The sequence below is a fragment of the Rhamphochromis longiceps genome, linkage group LG22 (genome assembly GCF_057381845.1).
Source record: "Rhamphochromis longiceps isolate RC_006_pf linkage group LG22, R_longiceps_female_GT1.1, whole genome shotgun sequence".
Classification (NCBI taxonomy): Eukaryota; Metazoa; Chordata; class Actinopteri; order Cichliformes; family Cichlidae; genus Rhamphochromis; species Rhamphochromis longiceps.
Genome location: NC_140577.1, coordinates 14,486,426 through 14,504,068, shown reverse-complemented (window position 1 = coordinate 14,504,068; position 17,643 = coordinate 14,486,426). Strand labels below are relative to the sequence as shown.

At 40.2% G+C, this 17,643-nt stretch overlaps 1 protein-coding gene across 1 annotated transcript in view; it reads left to right on the top strand.

Annotated features, from left to right (window-relative positions):
- Positions 1–17,643, top strand: part of slc45a4a (solute carrier family 45 member 4a) — a 55,181-nt gene that overhangs the window by 28,206 nt on the left and 9,332 nt on the right. The window contains exon 4 of the mRNA XM_085395389.1: positions 16,705–16,893. Within this exon, the coding sequence (XP_085251515.1) occupies positions 16,705–16,893 (189 nt within the window). The remainder of the gene's footprint in view (positions 1–16,704; positions 16,894–17,643) is intronic.

Here is a 17,643-nt window from a genome sequence, read left to right as displayed (position 1 = left end):
CTGAAAAGCCATGTGCCTCTTAATATTTGCATACCAAACTAAATGACCCACAAAGTGGCAGTTAAAGTTAATGAAATAATGAAACCATTTGAGTGCTTGTTTACTTTACTAATCCATCGTGGCACGGCGCCGCGACAGCTTACTGGAGGCCAGATTTGCCAAGTTTGCTACAAGCAAACTGTTATTTTCAATTCATGTCTCAAATTTTACCACATGCCAGTCTGCGCGTTAACTTTTCTTTTGCGCCGATTTCATGGGAGCTAGATAGTAGCTGGTACCCTGTTGTCATGTCACAATAGGAAATCTGCCCCCGCTGTTTAATTTGCAACAAATCAGCTTGATCTTACGCTGTTTATACTTGCATGCCAGGTAACCTAATCCACTGAGTGATCCTATCATGTTCATTGGTCTAATCTAGCAGATGACCTTGCAGACACTGTAATACAGGGTTACATAAATGACTGGCTTGATGTCACACTCACTAATCACTATAATCTGACCAAGTCATTCAAAGGATAGAAAAGATGGAGGACAGAGTGACAAACGCCTGCATTGGTGAAATGAGGGTTTATCAACACATAGCTAGAATATGGAGGTAGGAGAGAAACATCTGGATTGAAAAAAATGTGAGAAATAGGAGCCACTGTGTGTAAATCACAATCAGTCCTCATTAATCGTTTTACGCTTCTGCCTGTCACCACAGGGAAAGAGAGAGACACAGAGAGAGAGAGAGAGAGAGACAAACACACCAGTCTGTTCAGTTATTTGAAGTCTTCTTATTTATAGCATTTGGACTCATCACAGCAGTAACTTTGTTCATGTTAATAACTTATCACTAACACAGACACTAAAAGTGTTTTTATGAAAGAGTTATTTGCACGTCAGTAGCTTTGCACAGTGGTGAACCACGGATGCCAGCGGTTCCCAGACTGTGGCGTGTGGACCGTTAGGGGTCGTTGAGAGAGTTAAACTGTAGTCAGAGCAGCAGCACAGGTTACTTTCACGGATCTGTTTTTTGCATTCGTGACATAGTGTAGACGCAGAGTCAACAAATACTTTAGTCAAAGACATATTATAGGTGTGCTATTTTTCCACCCAGCAGGCGATTAGCCAGGTATGTGAGTGCTATCGGTATACGATATGCGAGGAATGCAGAACTGAATGTGTGTGTGTGTGTCAGCACATTGTTCCCGCCCCTCTCTCGCTACAGACAAGCAAACAGCAAAGCTCTCAGGTGATGATGAGGGACAAAGAAACTTTGGGGGAAGCTGTTTTTAAAAATTCTTTTCGTTTTATTAAGATGATTATAATTGTAATCAGTGGCCTACGGAATTTGTTTACAGAGAGTACCCTGAAACGTGGGGAAAAACCCCTCACAAACAGTTAATATGAATAAAAATACAAAATAAGAAAAAAAGACAGTTAAAGTTCAAATATGCGGAAGGTTGTTGGTTTGAAATTAGGAGGAGGAGGAAACATAAACCCAGCCCCAGGAGGGTAACAAGCCGACATCTGGCATAAAAATCTCTGCCAGGTTGATCCATACACTGCGGTGACCTCTTGGGAAACAAGAGAGCAGCTGTAAGTACCGTATTTCCCGGACTACAGAGCGCACCTGAATATTAGCCGCACAAGCTAAAATCAGGGGAAAATCCTGTTTTGTACATACATTAGCCGCACCTGACTAAAAGCCGCAGGTGTTTCAATGTTGACTTATCATATGTAAAAGAAGATGCACAAAGGGAATTGTCAGGAAAGAGACGGCTGTTTGGAGACACACCCCTTTTATTAATATTTTGAAAAACAAGTTATGGGTACATATTTGCATAACTTTTTAGGGTATATGTACAAGTAGCGGTAATTACAAGTACAAAACATGTACTGTGCTTCATAAATAAGTAACAAATGTAGTACATAATAACCTACAGCACACCAGAAAAATAGATTCGGCCTACCTTTTAGGCTCAGGTGCAGTGACACGGCTTTAACAAGAAGAAAAGTCAGTCATTCACCATCTTTCTCTTCTTCCTGCGCACTAAAACCACCAAAGTCCTCTTCTCCAGTGTCGGAAACGAACAGGCTCAGGGTGGCTTCGTCATCCACTCTCCGCTTCTCTCCTTCGTTGTCACTTTCAAAACCAAACAAAGAAATCCTCGTTGTCAGTGTCAGAGTCGAACACCCTCAGAAGGGCCGTGGCGGTGTCCTCCTCTCCATCATGCAGCAGTCCAGCCCTTCGAAATCCGTTGGTGATCGTGGATGTTTTCACACTTTTCCACGCTGTCAGAATCCACCGGTGGAGTTGAGTATAACTTGCTTTTCGCAAGTTTATCGCCGCTCATCATCCACGCCTCCAGCTGAACGCGTAGCGCTACTTTGAAGTTTGTTTTTCGCGCTACTTCGTACGGCACTACGTTGCCTGGCGGATGGACATGTGACCAAAATACCACTCTTGAACCCCGATCCTTCCGCCAGGCAACGTAGTGCCGTACAACAGCGGAACAAACAAAACAAATCCGCTCATGGACAATCCATAGAAAAGCCGCACCTGACTAAAAGCCGCAGGGTTCAAAGCTTGTGCAAAAAGTAGCGGCTTATAGCCCGAAAATTACGGTAGGCCTACTTCAAAATGTAAAATGTTTATGCCCTGTTCAGGATTCTCAGTGTGACGCTGGCCCCTGGCCCCCTTCTTGCTCTGTTTGGCGTCAGTGGGAATAAGGAGCTTCTACGGCCTCTAAAAGACAGGCGTTATCATTCTGTTGGCCAGGAGGGCAATCCTACTGAGGTGGCGGGACGCTGCCCCTCCCACTCACAAACAGTGGTTAAATGACCTCATGTCGTGTCTAAAACTGGAAAATTTCTGCATTTCAAAATCTATATGAATTTTTCAGCAAATTCTCTTATGTCAGGTGTGGAAACACAGTGTACAGGTCTAGAGCAGTGACCTGGATAGGAATGAATAGGATTATTTTGCAGGGATTATGTTATTTGGGGAAATATTATACACGTTTATATTTCTCTCTTTTTTTTTCTTTATTTCCCTTTCTGTTTTTTCTTTATATCACAGCCTTAAAGCTAATTACCCCGAATGTACAGATCATCTGTAATCCTGTTCTTCTCTTTTTGTTTATATGTATAAAAGAAAAACTCTTAATAAAAAGACATTGTTTAAGACCTATAACCTGCTAAAAGGTATGCTAAATGCAGAGATTTGACCAGCAGTTGTTATCTTTGAAAATAAATAGAGAACATTAGCATAAATTTATGTTTTAACACAATAAATCGTTTACTCTTGTAAGTAACTTCATTGTAAGAATTTATTTTTTAAAAATCACAAAGCTGTGCTTCATTTTAGGGGACATCTGGAGAGATGATGCTGAAAAAAATCAAAAACGTATTTGTTATTAAATTTCTGTGAAATGCCTGTAAATTATCTTAGCACAGCAAAGAGGCTGGCAGAGTTGCCACATGTTGTTGGATGTGCAAATGGTGCTTGCTTGTTTGGGTTTTGAGCTCACAGCAGTTTTGCTTAATAAGATTCGTGTGATATGGAAATGAACCAGATGTAAATGCAAACCTCATCATGCATTAAGAGCTGACCTGCAGCTTGCTCAGCGCATCATTTATCCTAACCTCAGAGCACCGCAGTGGTATAAACACGAGGCTAATGTGACAAGAAGCTGCTCAAATTTTTTTTCTGTAACTCAAATTAATCACAACACACATGAAAACAGAAAAAAACCCAACCACACCTTAAAAATCTCTAAAGGAGGAAGGAGATTTACATCAAATAAAAAAAATAATACAAATACTATACAAATATTTGTTTCACAATAATAATAAAAAAAGGTTTTATGGACTTTATCCAGAAGCCTTAACACTGAACTCACTGTTTCCATTCCTTTTTTTTTTTACAGCTTTACTTTTTTATATTTCACACTATACAAAACAAGTTGGACTGCAGTCAGTAATAGTGACCAGAAATCCATAAAACCAAGAGTGAAACACATAAACACACACAGGCCCAACAACAGCCACAAAACACATCAGTAATGGTTGGCCTGAGGGCAGTTGGGTGTGTGTGTGTGTGTGTGTGTGTGTGTGTGTGTGTGTGTGTGTGTGTGTGTGTGTGTGTGTGTGTGTGTGTGTGTGATTGGATGCGTATTTTAAAAGAGCAGAAAAACATCTGCTCTGTCACTGACTCTCGCTGACTTTGACCGTATATTAATGAGAGGAAGATGGATGAATACTGACAGACTGGTCCTGTGGAGTTGTTTACTCAGATAACTCCACACAGGACTTTCACTCAAGGAACTGGTGCTCAAATCCCACAAAAGAAGAGTATTTTTAGTCTTTTGGTAGTTAGGTTGTTGGTTAGGTTTAGAAATGGATGATGGTTTGGGTTAAGGCTGCTCTTTTTTTTTTTTTTTTAACAATTTAACCCAAATCTCAGAAAGCTGAATGTCCTACTTTTTTTGGAAGATGCACTTCAACGGCAAATAATTCATGTCCATGTACAGATAAATATAAGAGATTATATTTACAGGCTATTTTCATTATATAAATCCAGGCTGAAATATAGATTTCCACCTTAAAAAAACTGTTTATGATGTTTTTTGCCAGAAGGATCAGTTTAATTTCCTTTAAACTTTATTTTTATGGAAAACTGTTAATATTCACATGCCACATGTTTAAAGATGTTATTCATTAGTTTGTGTTTTTTTTTTTATTATTATTTTGACCTCCAGGTATTGCATCTCTGTGTGATACCACAGAGATCTGTGTCTGGATCAGTCATGAGGTCAGTACATATATGACATGTATTACTGTGCAATTTTAAACTTTTATGAACTTGTAAGGGTCACCTCTTACCACAGAAAGTTTTAGGTATTGCAAAATGCTTTGCAGCATAGTCACAAGGAAGAAGCCGTCTGACTTGTGACCATTACAAATTGTGACTTGGAAAAAAACTCATTAGGTTTCACATGGCATGACAATGAAATATACCTATATTTATTGCAGAGGCCATTTTTTGTAATGCAGGCCAAAAAACTTCCAGATATAAAATGAGAAAATCAGAGGGGACATATTAGTTTTTGCAACAGGTTCTGGCTCTACTTTCTTTGAAGCTGCTTGTCGTTTGTCTTCGCTTTGAAACTGTTGGAGCGTTTTGATTTGTGTGTCAATACTGAGTTGTGTGTCCCATGCGATTAGTGGTGGCTGGCCAATACACAAAGTAGATCAATAAAATAATTTCTGATTGTTGCATCATCACAGAAAACTGAAATTCCCCTTTGTGTGTCGAAGGGAACAATTGTATTTCAGGCTTTAATGTGTCACGTTTTGAATTAAGAAAATGCAGAATGCTACCTCGTTACATGGCTGACCTACTGTACTCGTCATTACGTAACATTACCGACTGATCACTGCCGATCGGCCTCATCGATCGCTTCTTTGGTAGTGAAAGGACAGCAAATGTTGCCAGCTGGAGCATCCTGTGTGTTATAGGTCAGTCCCAGCCAGAGACCTGACTCCCTGCTGTCAATCACACGAGGCCATATATCGGTGCCAATGACAGATAGCTTGAAAGAGTAAATTCACTCATTCAGTCTGATTTCACTCATCAAACTTCGCGCTCGGTGTAAATGTCTCCATCTGTCTGGCTCTCCTTCCTCTCTCCGTCTCAGTGGGAGGCTCCTAGTTTACTGCAGTGCTGTTACATAACTCTGCTGACTAGAAGCAGCTGCGTGTGTGTGCATGTACATGCAAGCTTCATGCATCTTTAATGCCACCTTTTACGTAGTGAGCACAGTTGGTGGTGGATTTTGCCCCTGTGTTTTAGCACTCTCGCTCACGCAGAGGATAATATCTGCTCTTTTTTGTGTTAAATGAGCTGAATAAACCTCTCTTAAAGCAGTTTCCAGTCAATATAAAACAGATTTGTGTGTGCGTGCGTGTGTGCATGTGTGTGTGGAGTGTAAAAACCCACCTTTCTCTCAAGAATAGGGTTATAAAGCTGTGATACACACACTCATCTGTATCAGGTAGAAATTTCTTTGAGATTTCTTGCTTTCATTGATTGAGTTAGCAGTTTGCTGTATTTCTCCCTAATAGGCACTTTGTTAATTACAACCTTGGTGGTGGAGCTTGCCCACTTGGATCTGCATTTTCTTCAGTGTGTGTGTGTGCACGCGCCTTGGTACTAGCATCCATGTGTGTCTGTTGTGTGATTGATGCTCTCACCATCTCTTGCTGCTGGGAAGCACTGTGACTCATTCCTGTCTCTCCTGATGTCTCCCTCTGTCTGTCTCAGGCATTTCTTTCTATTCACTCCCCAGTCACTGTGAACATAAATGTTGGCCAAGTTTGCTTTTAGCAGATGCCACAATACAATAATAATAATGCAATGAATCAGCATTCCCAGTAGGGGTGGGCGATTTAAACGATATACGATAGAAACAATATAAATTTGGCCAACGATAGAGATTTTGTATCGCGATAGCGCATGTTGATGATGTCATCAAGCTGCACCTGTTTTGGTCGAAAGCATCACAGTGGCTACAACCATTATCATCTGCAAATTATGCCGACAGTCATAGCACAGAGATGAACATAATGTTGAATTCTCTTGCAGCTGCTCTATTCCCATGTTGTTGCAGTATATTAATAACTAACCTTGTATTGTGGATGAATAATCTCAGTTGTTCTCCTGACTGAAATTTGCCCCGTGTATAGCATCCTGCTATGCGATTGCATTTGTCCCTGACCACCAGAATCCCTCACGTTAACTTCTATCGAGTGGAAAAAAAGTTGGCGTTCATCCTCCAGCTTCACTGTGCTAATGTTATGCTAACATAGCTGTGTCGCTAGCAATCACGTAGCACAACATTATATACCAGGTAGTCCAACTTCAGTAACCCTACAAACGCCACTGCTGTTTAGTTTTCTGTCTTCATTTATATCGGAAGTGGTCGCAGAGCTGTACGCTTTAATTAGTTTCAAAAATCACTCAGAACATGGTATGTCATGTTTAGGTGGAAACTAGCGAGCTAACTACCTGCTAACTTCTAACTCCAATAAATTTAATAACTTCTGTTTTCATGGATGCCTGGATGTTAAACTTAATTGTTACACCTGGTAAAGCGGCAACGCTGATGATTTTATTAAAGATTAAAGAATTTAGACTGTAATGCTCTGACAATCCATTAAGCAGTGTGGCTTACCAAAGTTGTACTAAAACATTTTTTAACAGATTTCTGCACGCCAAAATCGGTTCGAGGTCAGTAAGCACAACCAGAATTCATACATAAGGCACACTCTCGATTTTTGAGAAAATTAAAGGATTTTAAGTGTGCTTTATAGTGTGGAAAATACGTTATACAGAAGAAAAGAATATATCGCGATATATATCGTTACCGCACATGCTTCAAATTATATCGTGATATGAATTTTAGGCCATATCGCCCAGCCCTAATTCCCAGCTCTTCCAGTTAGGGCAAATGGCAGGTTAAAAGGAAAAGCATGAACACCAACAGCAAATTAGAGCGTAAAATGTCCTTTGAAGCTCAGTTTGTACTTCAGCAATCACTCAGTTTAATCTTCCTTCAAACCACTTTCTTCCAGAATAAATTAAAAAGGTAAAAAACAACATGAGGATTTGTTTTCCTCACAGATATACGCTGAAATTTTGCTTTAACACCAGCAGATATCTGTCCCAGACTTCAAAGATATTAATTCTACATATTTGCAGATTTTAAATGAGCTGCAAGAAGAACTCTTCTTCCCTCCTGCTGAAATCGAACCCACTGCCAAACACTTATCAATAATGAAATATTGACCAGTCTAAATTTTAATTCTGCCCTCATGGCCCCATCTGTTACAAACCACATTTCTTCCCTTTCTTTCTTCCTTCCTCTTTGAGTGCTACACCTGACTCAGTTTGCATGTTTTGTTTATTTAAGACCACCTGCTTCCTCCTTTCCTCTTCTCGCGCTCTCTGTCTCTCGTTCTCTCGCGCTCGCCCTCCTTCCTTCCTGCCCACTTTCTCCCATCATGACCTCTACCCTACTCTCACTTTTCACACCGTTTCTCTCCCTCTTTTCTGGACCCTTGTCATTTTTCTTGTGGTTTTCTCACGCCAGCGCAGGATATGAAAGGATTGTTTTTGGGGGGTTTATGGGAGAATGGGAACGGGAGGAATGGGAACGGAAAGAGAGAGAGAGAGAGAGTAGAAGTGAAGGGCTGGAATAGGAGAGAATAAGATTGTTTGTTTTGTAAGAAAGGGACTGATTGTTTGATTTTACGTTTGGAGTTGAGTTTTGTTGTTTTCCAGTGGAGCTAGATCATTTACAGTTAATGGTGCAAGACCAGGTACCAGTATGTTGGCTCAACAGGCTAAACAATTAAGAAAATTAAAAAAAATAATTAGATTTATTGTAGTTTATTATTTATATTAAAAATAAAATAAAATAAATAAATATATATATATATATATATATATATATATATATATATATATGAATGGAATTTTGCAGAAATGCCCTTTAAAACTGACATAAAAACGTATAGTTTGCACAATACGTGCATCATCTTCAAATGATTTGTTTGTTATTTGTTGTGAAGAAATAAACCCCTTTAGTTTGAGCGGACAGAATAGTCACAGCTAGAGTGGATAAATTAGCCGACAGAGTGTGCGAAGCAAAACATTTCTTCTGAAGTTTTTCTCTGTAACCTGCTGCTGAGTCCACAGTTTTCACTCTACAGGCGTCATTTTATCAGCAAATTTAGGGAAAATTCGTCGTATTCCAACTGTGTCCTTTTCAAAAGTGGCACACTTGCATTCTTTGATCTGGAGGCATTTGGGTCAGAGCAGTGGTGTTTGATTGCCCAACAGAGATCAATTAGAACTGATTAAGAACTTTTCGAGGAAAAGCAGAAACGAACTCTCGCTGTCTCACTTATGTGACCACATTTTTAAGCAAGGAGCAAAAAAGAAGTGCAGATGTGTAGAGCAACTTCTTTGGCTGCTTATGTTTTTGGTTTTCCTTTAAATAAGGTGAATATGAGTTACACTTTGGAGGATTAGACTACTATTAGACAGTTAGATGACTTAGACCAGCAGGAGCAACCATCCGTGTCTAGCCTCTCCTCCATGTGCAAGCATTTCAATCTAGAAGAAATTTAAGAAGTGATATTATCAGATAAACTTTACTGTTTGATGTCCGGGGGCCAGAATGGGCCCACTGCACACATTTACTTCTTACAGTTTACGTTTGAGTTTAAGCCCAAAGAAGCATTAATTTATCATGTAGAAAAACTGCAATGTATTGTTGAAATTTCACTTCTTATTATACATTAAAATATCTCTGGGATTAAATGCGTAGTTAAACTTCTTTACACTAACAGAAAGAGGAGTTTTTGCTGGTCCGGCCCACTGGAGTCAAAGTGGGGTGGACGTGCCCCACGTTGTAAAATTACTTTGACATGCCTGATCTAATAGAAAATGACTGAAAACGGACGCGATTTATTCGGACACTTAATTATCAGTCACATACAGACAACATGCAGCTGTCAGTGGTATGAACTGAGCATCACATGTTTAAGTTATGATTATTCCAGCTGCCGGCTAATATGTCAAACTGCCTTTGATGTAAACTTCTTGTTACACTTTAGCATTAACTTGATTTAAGTTGGTCATTTTGTTTAGACAGCTCTGCAGATAATTAAAGAGAGGCGCCACTCACTGTTGTCGTATTTATATTTGCTAAATAATAATGGATACTTTATTGATCCCCATGGGGAAATTACTTGTTTTTCCTCTGCATTTGACCCATTCACTCAGTGAAGCAGTGGGCAGCCCACTAAGCAGGCGCCCGGGGAGCAGTGTGTAGGGACGGTACCTTGCTCAGGGGTACCTCAGGGTAGCCGTTAAGTGGATTCGAACCGCCGACCTTCCGATCATGGGGCGACCACTTTACCTACTGAACTATCCCTGCCCCAATGAGGCTTGCTTTGAAATCCCGTTATAGCAACAGAAAGCATCTGATAGGTTTTACAACTTTTGGAGAAGTTTTTTGCTCAACATGTAGCTAAAGGGAACAAATTCAAATGAACTGTACAAGAGAAAACAAGGAGGGGACTGTTGTGAAAATGTGAGAGAAGCATGAAGGCTGTAAGTGATCTGAGGACTTTCTTTGCAGAACATAAAAGCACAGTGGGAGTAATTTATTCCAAGTAGTTTGAAAGTAGTTTGCTTAAATGAAGATCTCAGTGTGAACTTCAGGTCAACCTCAGATTCATTGTCCTTTTGATTGACACTAGAATACAGCATATCTTGATATAGTGTTTCAAAGCTGCTTTATTCACAATAAAAGTGGTTTGAAAACAATTGAAGCTACAAAGTTTTACTGTGTATTTTATAGTGCAGTGACGACAAGACACACATGAAATCTGGGATGAATGGGAGATTTGTGTTTCCAACAGTCACACATTAAGCTCAGTTTTTAGTCCGTGCACACGTGTGTGCGCGTATATTCAGGAAATGTGCGTAGCTTAAAAAAAAAAACAAACAACAAAAAACCCTCTTTGATGATAGATGGAGGAGATTGAACATTTTTCTTTCCCACAATCAATTGGCGTTGCTTAACAGCCATGTGACAGCCCGAATATGAACTTTTTCTGTCCCTCTATCTTCATTCTTCCGTCTTTCCTCCCTTTTCTCCTCCTCTCACCTTATCCTAACTCTGTTTTCAAATGCTTTGATCTTAATCCTTTCTCACACTCCCTCTTTCTCTCCGTTTCCTCCCTTCCTTGTCTGTTACTGCACTTGTTTCTTGTTCTCTCTTTTCTAAAATGCTTCCTGCTTCTTGATTCTCTCAGTATTGTTCCCTGTGTGAGTGTGCATTTGGCCTTACTGTACTCAAACTGTGTGGGAACTCAGCTGTGTGAGCTCCTTTTTATTAATATTATTATTATTATTTCCATAGGTGAGACTGTAAGTCTGTGGCTATGTGTGGGAACTGAGACATGTGTGTATTTCCTGCATGTTGACTGTGTTTCTGGTGTTTTGTGTGGGAACTGTTTACTAGAAACAGTTTTCCTGTTTTGATGTTGACAAACCTACCGACAGACCGATTCCTATCTGCTGCTTTGTCTCCCGCTTTATTGCCGTGCCACTGTTTGACTTTTTAACAGGTCTTGCGTTTGTGGCTTTTGCATGTTATGTGTTATTTTCGTGGGTATTCGTGCGTTCTTGGGTGTGTTAGTGTATGTGTTTATGAGAGAGAGAAACAAAAGATTGAAAAGGGTATTAAAAAATTGAGAAAAAAACTTAAAGAAACAAATTGTTCCTCAGTCTGAACTCACCAAACAACAGGAAGCACTGTGTGAATGACACAGCCATATTAGGAGCCAGGAAGCAAAGGTGATGGAGTCTCCGTGGCGACAGAGTTCCCAAGACCTGGTCGCCACGGTGACAAGGGTCAAGCCTAGTTTACGGCCTGTTCATGAGAAAGAGAGAGGTGAACATTTGTACGGGACAACAGGATGATGAGCTGTAAAGTCAAAGTGAGGTCAAAGGCTCAATGTTCCTGCACTTAAAAGTGCTTATAGCTATAGCCTCTGGAAAAACATACAAATCCAAGGTGGCAGGCACAAGGACACACATTATATTCACGTGTACATGCCTCACAGACCAAGAGACTTGACCACAGTGCTCCTCAAGACTCAATGAGCTCTCTGTTTGGATGAGTGGGGCAGAAATGTACTTGTTGATAAATCTGTTTGTTGATACGCTGAAAATGAATAGCCTACCATTTAAAAAATGTGAAGATTTACAACTTTTCATCATCTCTCATGAGATAAGGCTGATTATCTCTAGAGTTTAGGTTGTTAGCCAGACAGAGCTGTAGTCCATAAAAGATGTATGTCACTGGTTTGTGGACACAGATTGAAGTTGCAGTTTCCACACCGTCGGAGACAACGTGACGGACTAGCTTATCGGGTAACGCTAGCAAGCCTAGGGTATATCACACAAACACAAATACCTGTTGATTAGTAAGGTATTTAAAGAATACTAGAATGTCATTCACTAAAGCATAAACGCAGACTTCTTTGGCATCTGCAAACCAGATTATTTATCAGTTAAAAAGCATTTAAGAAGAGGCTTCTGCGAGGTCTTTGTTGGCTGTTTTTTTTCTCTCCCTTTGATTACTCATATCCTTCATTAGTTGTAACAGTTAATAAGTCATTTTTTGAGGCTATGGCTATGGCTATAGGTAATTATATTTGCATAGTCCAGCCTGTTGTTTTTCTTTGGTAGCATGCTGAGATAACCTGAGCAGCAGTATGTAATGCACTCTGCTTCAAGTGAGTCACATCAGCAGCTGTTACAGTAAAGAAATGTGTCACAGTGATATCAGTTTCGGTGTGATCGAAGCTAAGCGGCCTTCATCCAGAGTCCATGACGACACCTCCGCTGTGAGTGAGTGCCGATGTTGCTGATCAATGTGTTTAAGCGCTATAGCGGATGAAGTCTCGACACCTGGAGTTCACGTGATCTGCTAATGAAAAGTTTCCAAATGTAAATGTAGGCCGACTTGTTATTCTTGTTCAGCCTTCAGTTGCCTCTGCCTCCTGCTTCTTCGCAGTGAAAAGCGATGGAAAAGATTTGCTCCGTGTGAATTGCAGTCTCTGTTTTGTCCTTTGCAGCAATCTAGCAAAAGCAAAGGGATGTGAGACTGTCTCACTTTTCTCACTGCTGCTTGTCCAGCTCTCAGTGTTCCTATGAGAAAACGCAGTTTAACCTTGAAGTTGCTGTTTCTGCTTCAGGGTTTGTTTCACGGATCTGCACGGCTATCGTCAGACCACAATTCCTGCCAAACAGAAACATGTGATTCATCAACAGCAGTGAAAACATAAAAATTACCATGATTGCAGCAGACAGTTTTTCACATGATGGCAGGGTTTTGCAAGCAAACAACTCCATTCCCACAAATTTCCAAGGAATTTCTACACATCAACATCGGACATCAACACTGGTTATTTAAAAGAAATGAGTCAGATTAGATTTGTCGCCTGGACTTCTATGGACTGATGAGGATTGTGTGAAAGGATCTTGACCCTGCACCTGACATGGCGACCTCGATGTTTACCGTCTGTTCGTGGACTTCTGGGGAGGTTTTAGATCAGCTCTTGCTAATTAGATATGGTGGCACTCAGTTATTGACGTCTATCTATTAAAAGAGGACTCCTTGAGAAAATCGAAAGTCCATTTAAAAATTAAGATAAGTCTTAATCTTCTCTCAATTAGATTTGATGCCATCAACTCACTTGCTCTCTCCAAGTTTCTTCCATCTGTTGGCCCACTGAGGAATTAACTATCATTCGCATCTTGCTTGTATTGATCAGCAGTTCTGCATTTCTGCTGTCTTTCTTCTTATTAAAGTGAATTATTGCAGAATTAACTAAAATAAATAAAAATAAAAAAACTTTGGCCACTTCTTCACACTACACACAGGTAGGTATTTATTGCACTGTATTAAGCATTATAATTTTAATGAAGTAATGCATTAGTTTAGTTACGTATCTCCTGTGAGTGATTTCTTACATTCATTGCAGTGTAATCTTTACATGTACCCACACATACATATGCATATAAAGCATACACAAAATCTTTCTTTTTCTACTCTTTAATAAAGCGTACCTCAAAGCCAGACAGTAGAAAGAAAGAACGAAAATGTGAAACGGCAAACACAAGGTCCAACTGCAGTACTGGCTGTAGGCCATAGTGACTTAAAATAAAAGTGATAACTGTAATGTGACTACTAAATTTGGGACCAGGAGTTTTATTGCTGTAACCATTTAGTTACAGCAATGTGCTACTCTTTATTGTTTATATCCACAACGCTGCTGGTGGCTTCTGCCCAAATTGGCCTTTTAGATTGGTGTGGTTCAGTAAATAGTGGTCAACCCTCTCGTTTTGACATTAAAGAGGCGTGGTGCTTTTTGAATACTTTGAAAGTTAATTTTCCAGTTTTTAAGCAGGGTTCAGAGAATGACCTCATACCTTTTCAGTGTTTCAGCGTCTCTCCTTGTCTCTGTGCGGCAGCCAAATGGCATTCATTTTTCAGTGAGTCACATCAAGCGATAGTTTGCCAGTGAGGCAACGATAAAGTTGTGACTTAATTATTTGCAATTCAGCTGACTTCACTTAGCTTAAAGGGCTGCCTGCCTCCACCTCCTCCGCTTCCCATCTCACTAATGCATTGATAACTAAATGGGCGTGATGACTCAAAGAAACTTGATTTTACTTTCTGTTTATCAGTGAAACAAATTAGGAAAATTAAATTATCTGACTGAATACACAGACTTAGAAGCAAATAAAAGTAATGCCAGTTTTCTGGTTTACAGCTATCCTTTTATCCTATCACTCCACTCAGATAACTTTATTTTTTTCCATCTGATCCCAGTCTAGTGTCACTGTTTAGCAAAACAGTGAGTCTGACTGGTTTCACTAAATGCCGTGGATTGAGAACACGTTTCAAAAAGTCAAACGCAAGGCTTTCCGAGTATCTTGACAAATCCTACTTGATACCTGCCCTCAAGGAGGAAGTGCTGAATCGGCAGAGGCAGCATGTGGGGGGAAGTCAGATGGTTTGTAGAAGCAAAGACTAAGCAAACAGCTTGTCTTAGAAGTGAGAAGTTGTTGCCTCTGGGTTTGACTCACAGCTTTGCTAAAGTCCCGATGATTTTCTTCTTGCTTGCAACAGTTTGTATAAGATACAGGTGTAAACAGCTGGCTTGGACACAGCCAACACTGGATCCCAATGGCTGACTGATGGCTGATCATCCTTAAATATCTTCCTGGGGCAGATTCAACAAAGTGCCTCTCCTGCTCCACTAGATCCCAAAGTGCTCTATTGCATTAGTAGTTAACCATCTATCATGTTCAAGAAAACAGTTCCAGGTGATTTCGTGTGCCATCTTGCTGGAAGCAGGTCACCTTTCCAATGTCTGAACACTTAAATGCACTGAGATGCTGACACGTGATTGGCTAATTAGATATTTGTGTTAAGGAGCTAGAAGTGGTTCATTTCTGAACTGTGTCATGTCAGGTGGCTTTTAAATGGACCAGAAATCTGTTTTACTTTGCAGTAACCTTATCTCTGCTAATCTCATAATGTGTTTCAATGTATTTTTAATCTTTGATGATGATAATCAACAGTGAATTTATGGTAGGTTTATAAAATATTAAGTACATACTTCAGGTTAAGAGGGGTTAAGAGGTATTTTTGCTGGCGACAGGTGTGTTTGATGGGTTTACACAGTGTTGAGTGGTATTATTGAGAGATATCAAAAGCATGTGTGCATTTCCATTAGTTTGCTGCATCCTAAGTGTCTCTTTAGTTATTTCCACTGGCCCATCCTAATTTGGGGCCCCATCATTCATCGGATGTGTTTGAAATCCTCACCTGGTTTCCGACGCTGGAAAGTCGGCGCATAAAGATAATTAAATGTGCGCTCAGTAACAAGGTCACGTTCACATAACAGTCTGGGTTATGCTGAGCTCAATCCATTTAATTCAGGAAATGAATGTTGAATAGAAAAATAAAAGTTTTCCTGTCTTTCTTTGCTCCTATTTAGTCAGAAGTAATACTTTCCGTTTACTGCTTTCAGGTTTATGAGTTTATTTAAGCAGTAGTAGAAATGCATAAGTGCTCTTGTGCTTTCAGAAGAAGCAACAAAAAGGAGATTTCCTTCCTTCGTTTGAGAGCTCATAATTGAATTGGTTAACACAGGCGAGTCACTGTCGGGCAGTTTCTTTTGTGTCGATTACTGACAAAAGCCTGACTAACCTGATCACTGAGCCTCCACACTCAATTTTCGCTCATTTTCTCTGCATTAAAAAGAGCACAGGAGTCTCTGTCGAATTCCTTTGTGCGATAATCCAGGGGGAACGTTAACACACAGAAGCTCAGCAGACCTGAGATAAATCCTGCCGTCGGGCCCGGTTGCTGTGGCTTTCTCCTCTTTATCTTCGTGTAGGCTTTAACAGAAGGTGTTGAAAAAGTCAGCCTCAGGTCAGCTCTTAGGTAGCAGCAGTAACAGCACAAACAACCAATTTATGTGGCAGTGCACTTCACCTGTGACTGCGACCTGCTGTCACATAGTGAGTCACTGAAAATCCTATTACCCAATTGCAATATTACATGTGTTAATTAATATCAGATAAGCAGGATATTATTATGTTAATCATGATGACAGTGAGCAGCATTAACCAGCAGGCTGGCTGATTGCTGCTTTTGTTGAAAGAATCGTTTCTGCTGTTGGATGGATGAAATTATATTTCTAAATAATTGTAAGCCAAGGATGTCTGTATGCAATGATGCTGAACAGTCTTTTTATGGGTATCTAATCATATAAATAAAGTTATGTTTAATATTAGTGTCACAGTTTATGCCACCTGTGGCTAATTTAAATTTTGAAATTGCCTAATTTCTATATTAAAAAAAAAAATATTTATTTAATATTTAATTTAAAATATTTAATATTTATACTAATCAGAAATTCTCTCACCCTGAACAGTTTGAATGCAGCTTGCGCCCCCTGGTGGAAGCACAGTCACATCTGTGTTGCGCACCTGCTGTTAGCTCTCACTGTCTCTATCTCTGCTCACACCTCATCTGTCTCTGTGTCTGTGCTGTGCAGGTCTTCCAGAGCAGTACTACAGTCTGACGTGGTTCCTCAGTCCAGTTCTTGGCCTCTTGTTCACTCCTCTGATCGGCTCGGCCAGTGACCGCTGCACTCTGCGATGGGGCAGGAGGAGACCGTTCATCCTGGCTCTCTGTATAGGAACACTGATTGGAGTGGCTCTGTTTCTGAATGGATCACTGATAGGTACGTTTTTGGGTTTTTTTTTTCTTAATGAGACATTTTCTGTGTGCATTAGCTGAGAAGAGAACAACAGAGCATTTATAGCAAACTTCACTATAGGGGTCAAGAGTTCAGGATTTTCCTTTGGCCATAATATAATAGTGTGACCCATAATCAAATGTGTGCCTAATGCAGAACAATAGTGTACGGGGCCTGTACACATCTCTAAATATAACCAAATGAAATGTCAAAGGAGTTATAAATAAGAGCAAGAGGTGTGTGAACAGTTTTCTGTCAGCAAATTCTATTCAGTTTTACTCACATCTATTCTGTTCTGCCTCTATTCTTCTGCAGTGGCACCCGGGTCAATTAAGGGCACCAGGGAGGTGTGTGTGTGTGTGTGTTTTTGCTGGGAGGGTTAACGTGGGAAACAAACAGTGACCTGTCTGAGAGAAATGAGTGAATAAATAAGAGAACGTGTGCGTTTCCATGTAAGTATAGGCGAATGTGTGTGAATGAGCCAGGACGACATGGGAAAGCTGTAGTAACCTGTGAATGAATGTGTGTGTGTGTGTGTGTAGCTGTAAGTGAGTGTGTGTGTTGACATGGGAACACAAGAGCAGGCATTTCACAGGGAAATGCTTCCTGTTTGCTTCCCCCTTTCTACCAATCACAGTTCACTTCCTGTCTGGGTGCCTTGCTAGTGCGTACTGTGGCTCCATTGTCCCCCCACCCCCTATGCACACGCATACACACAAATACACAAAACACCCG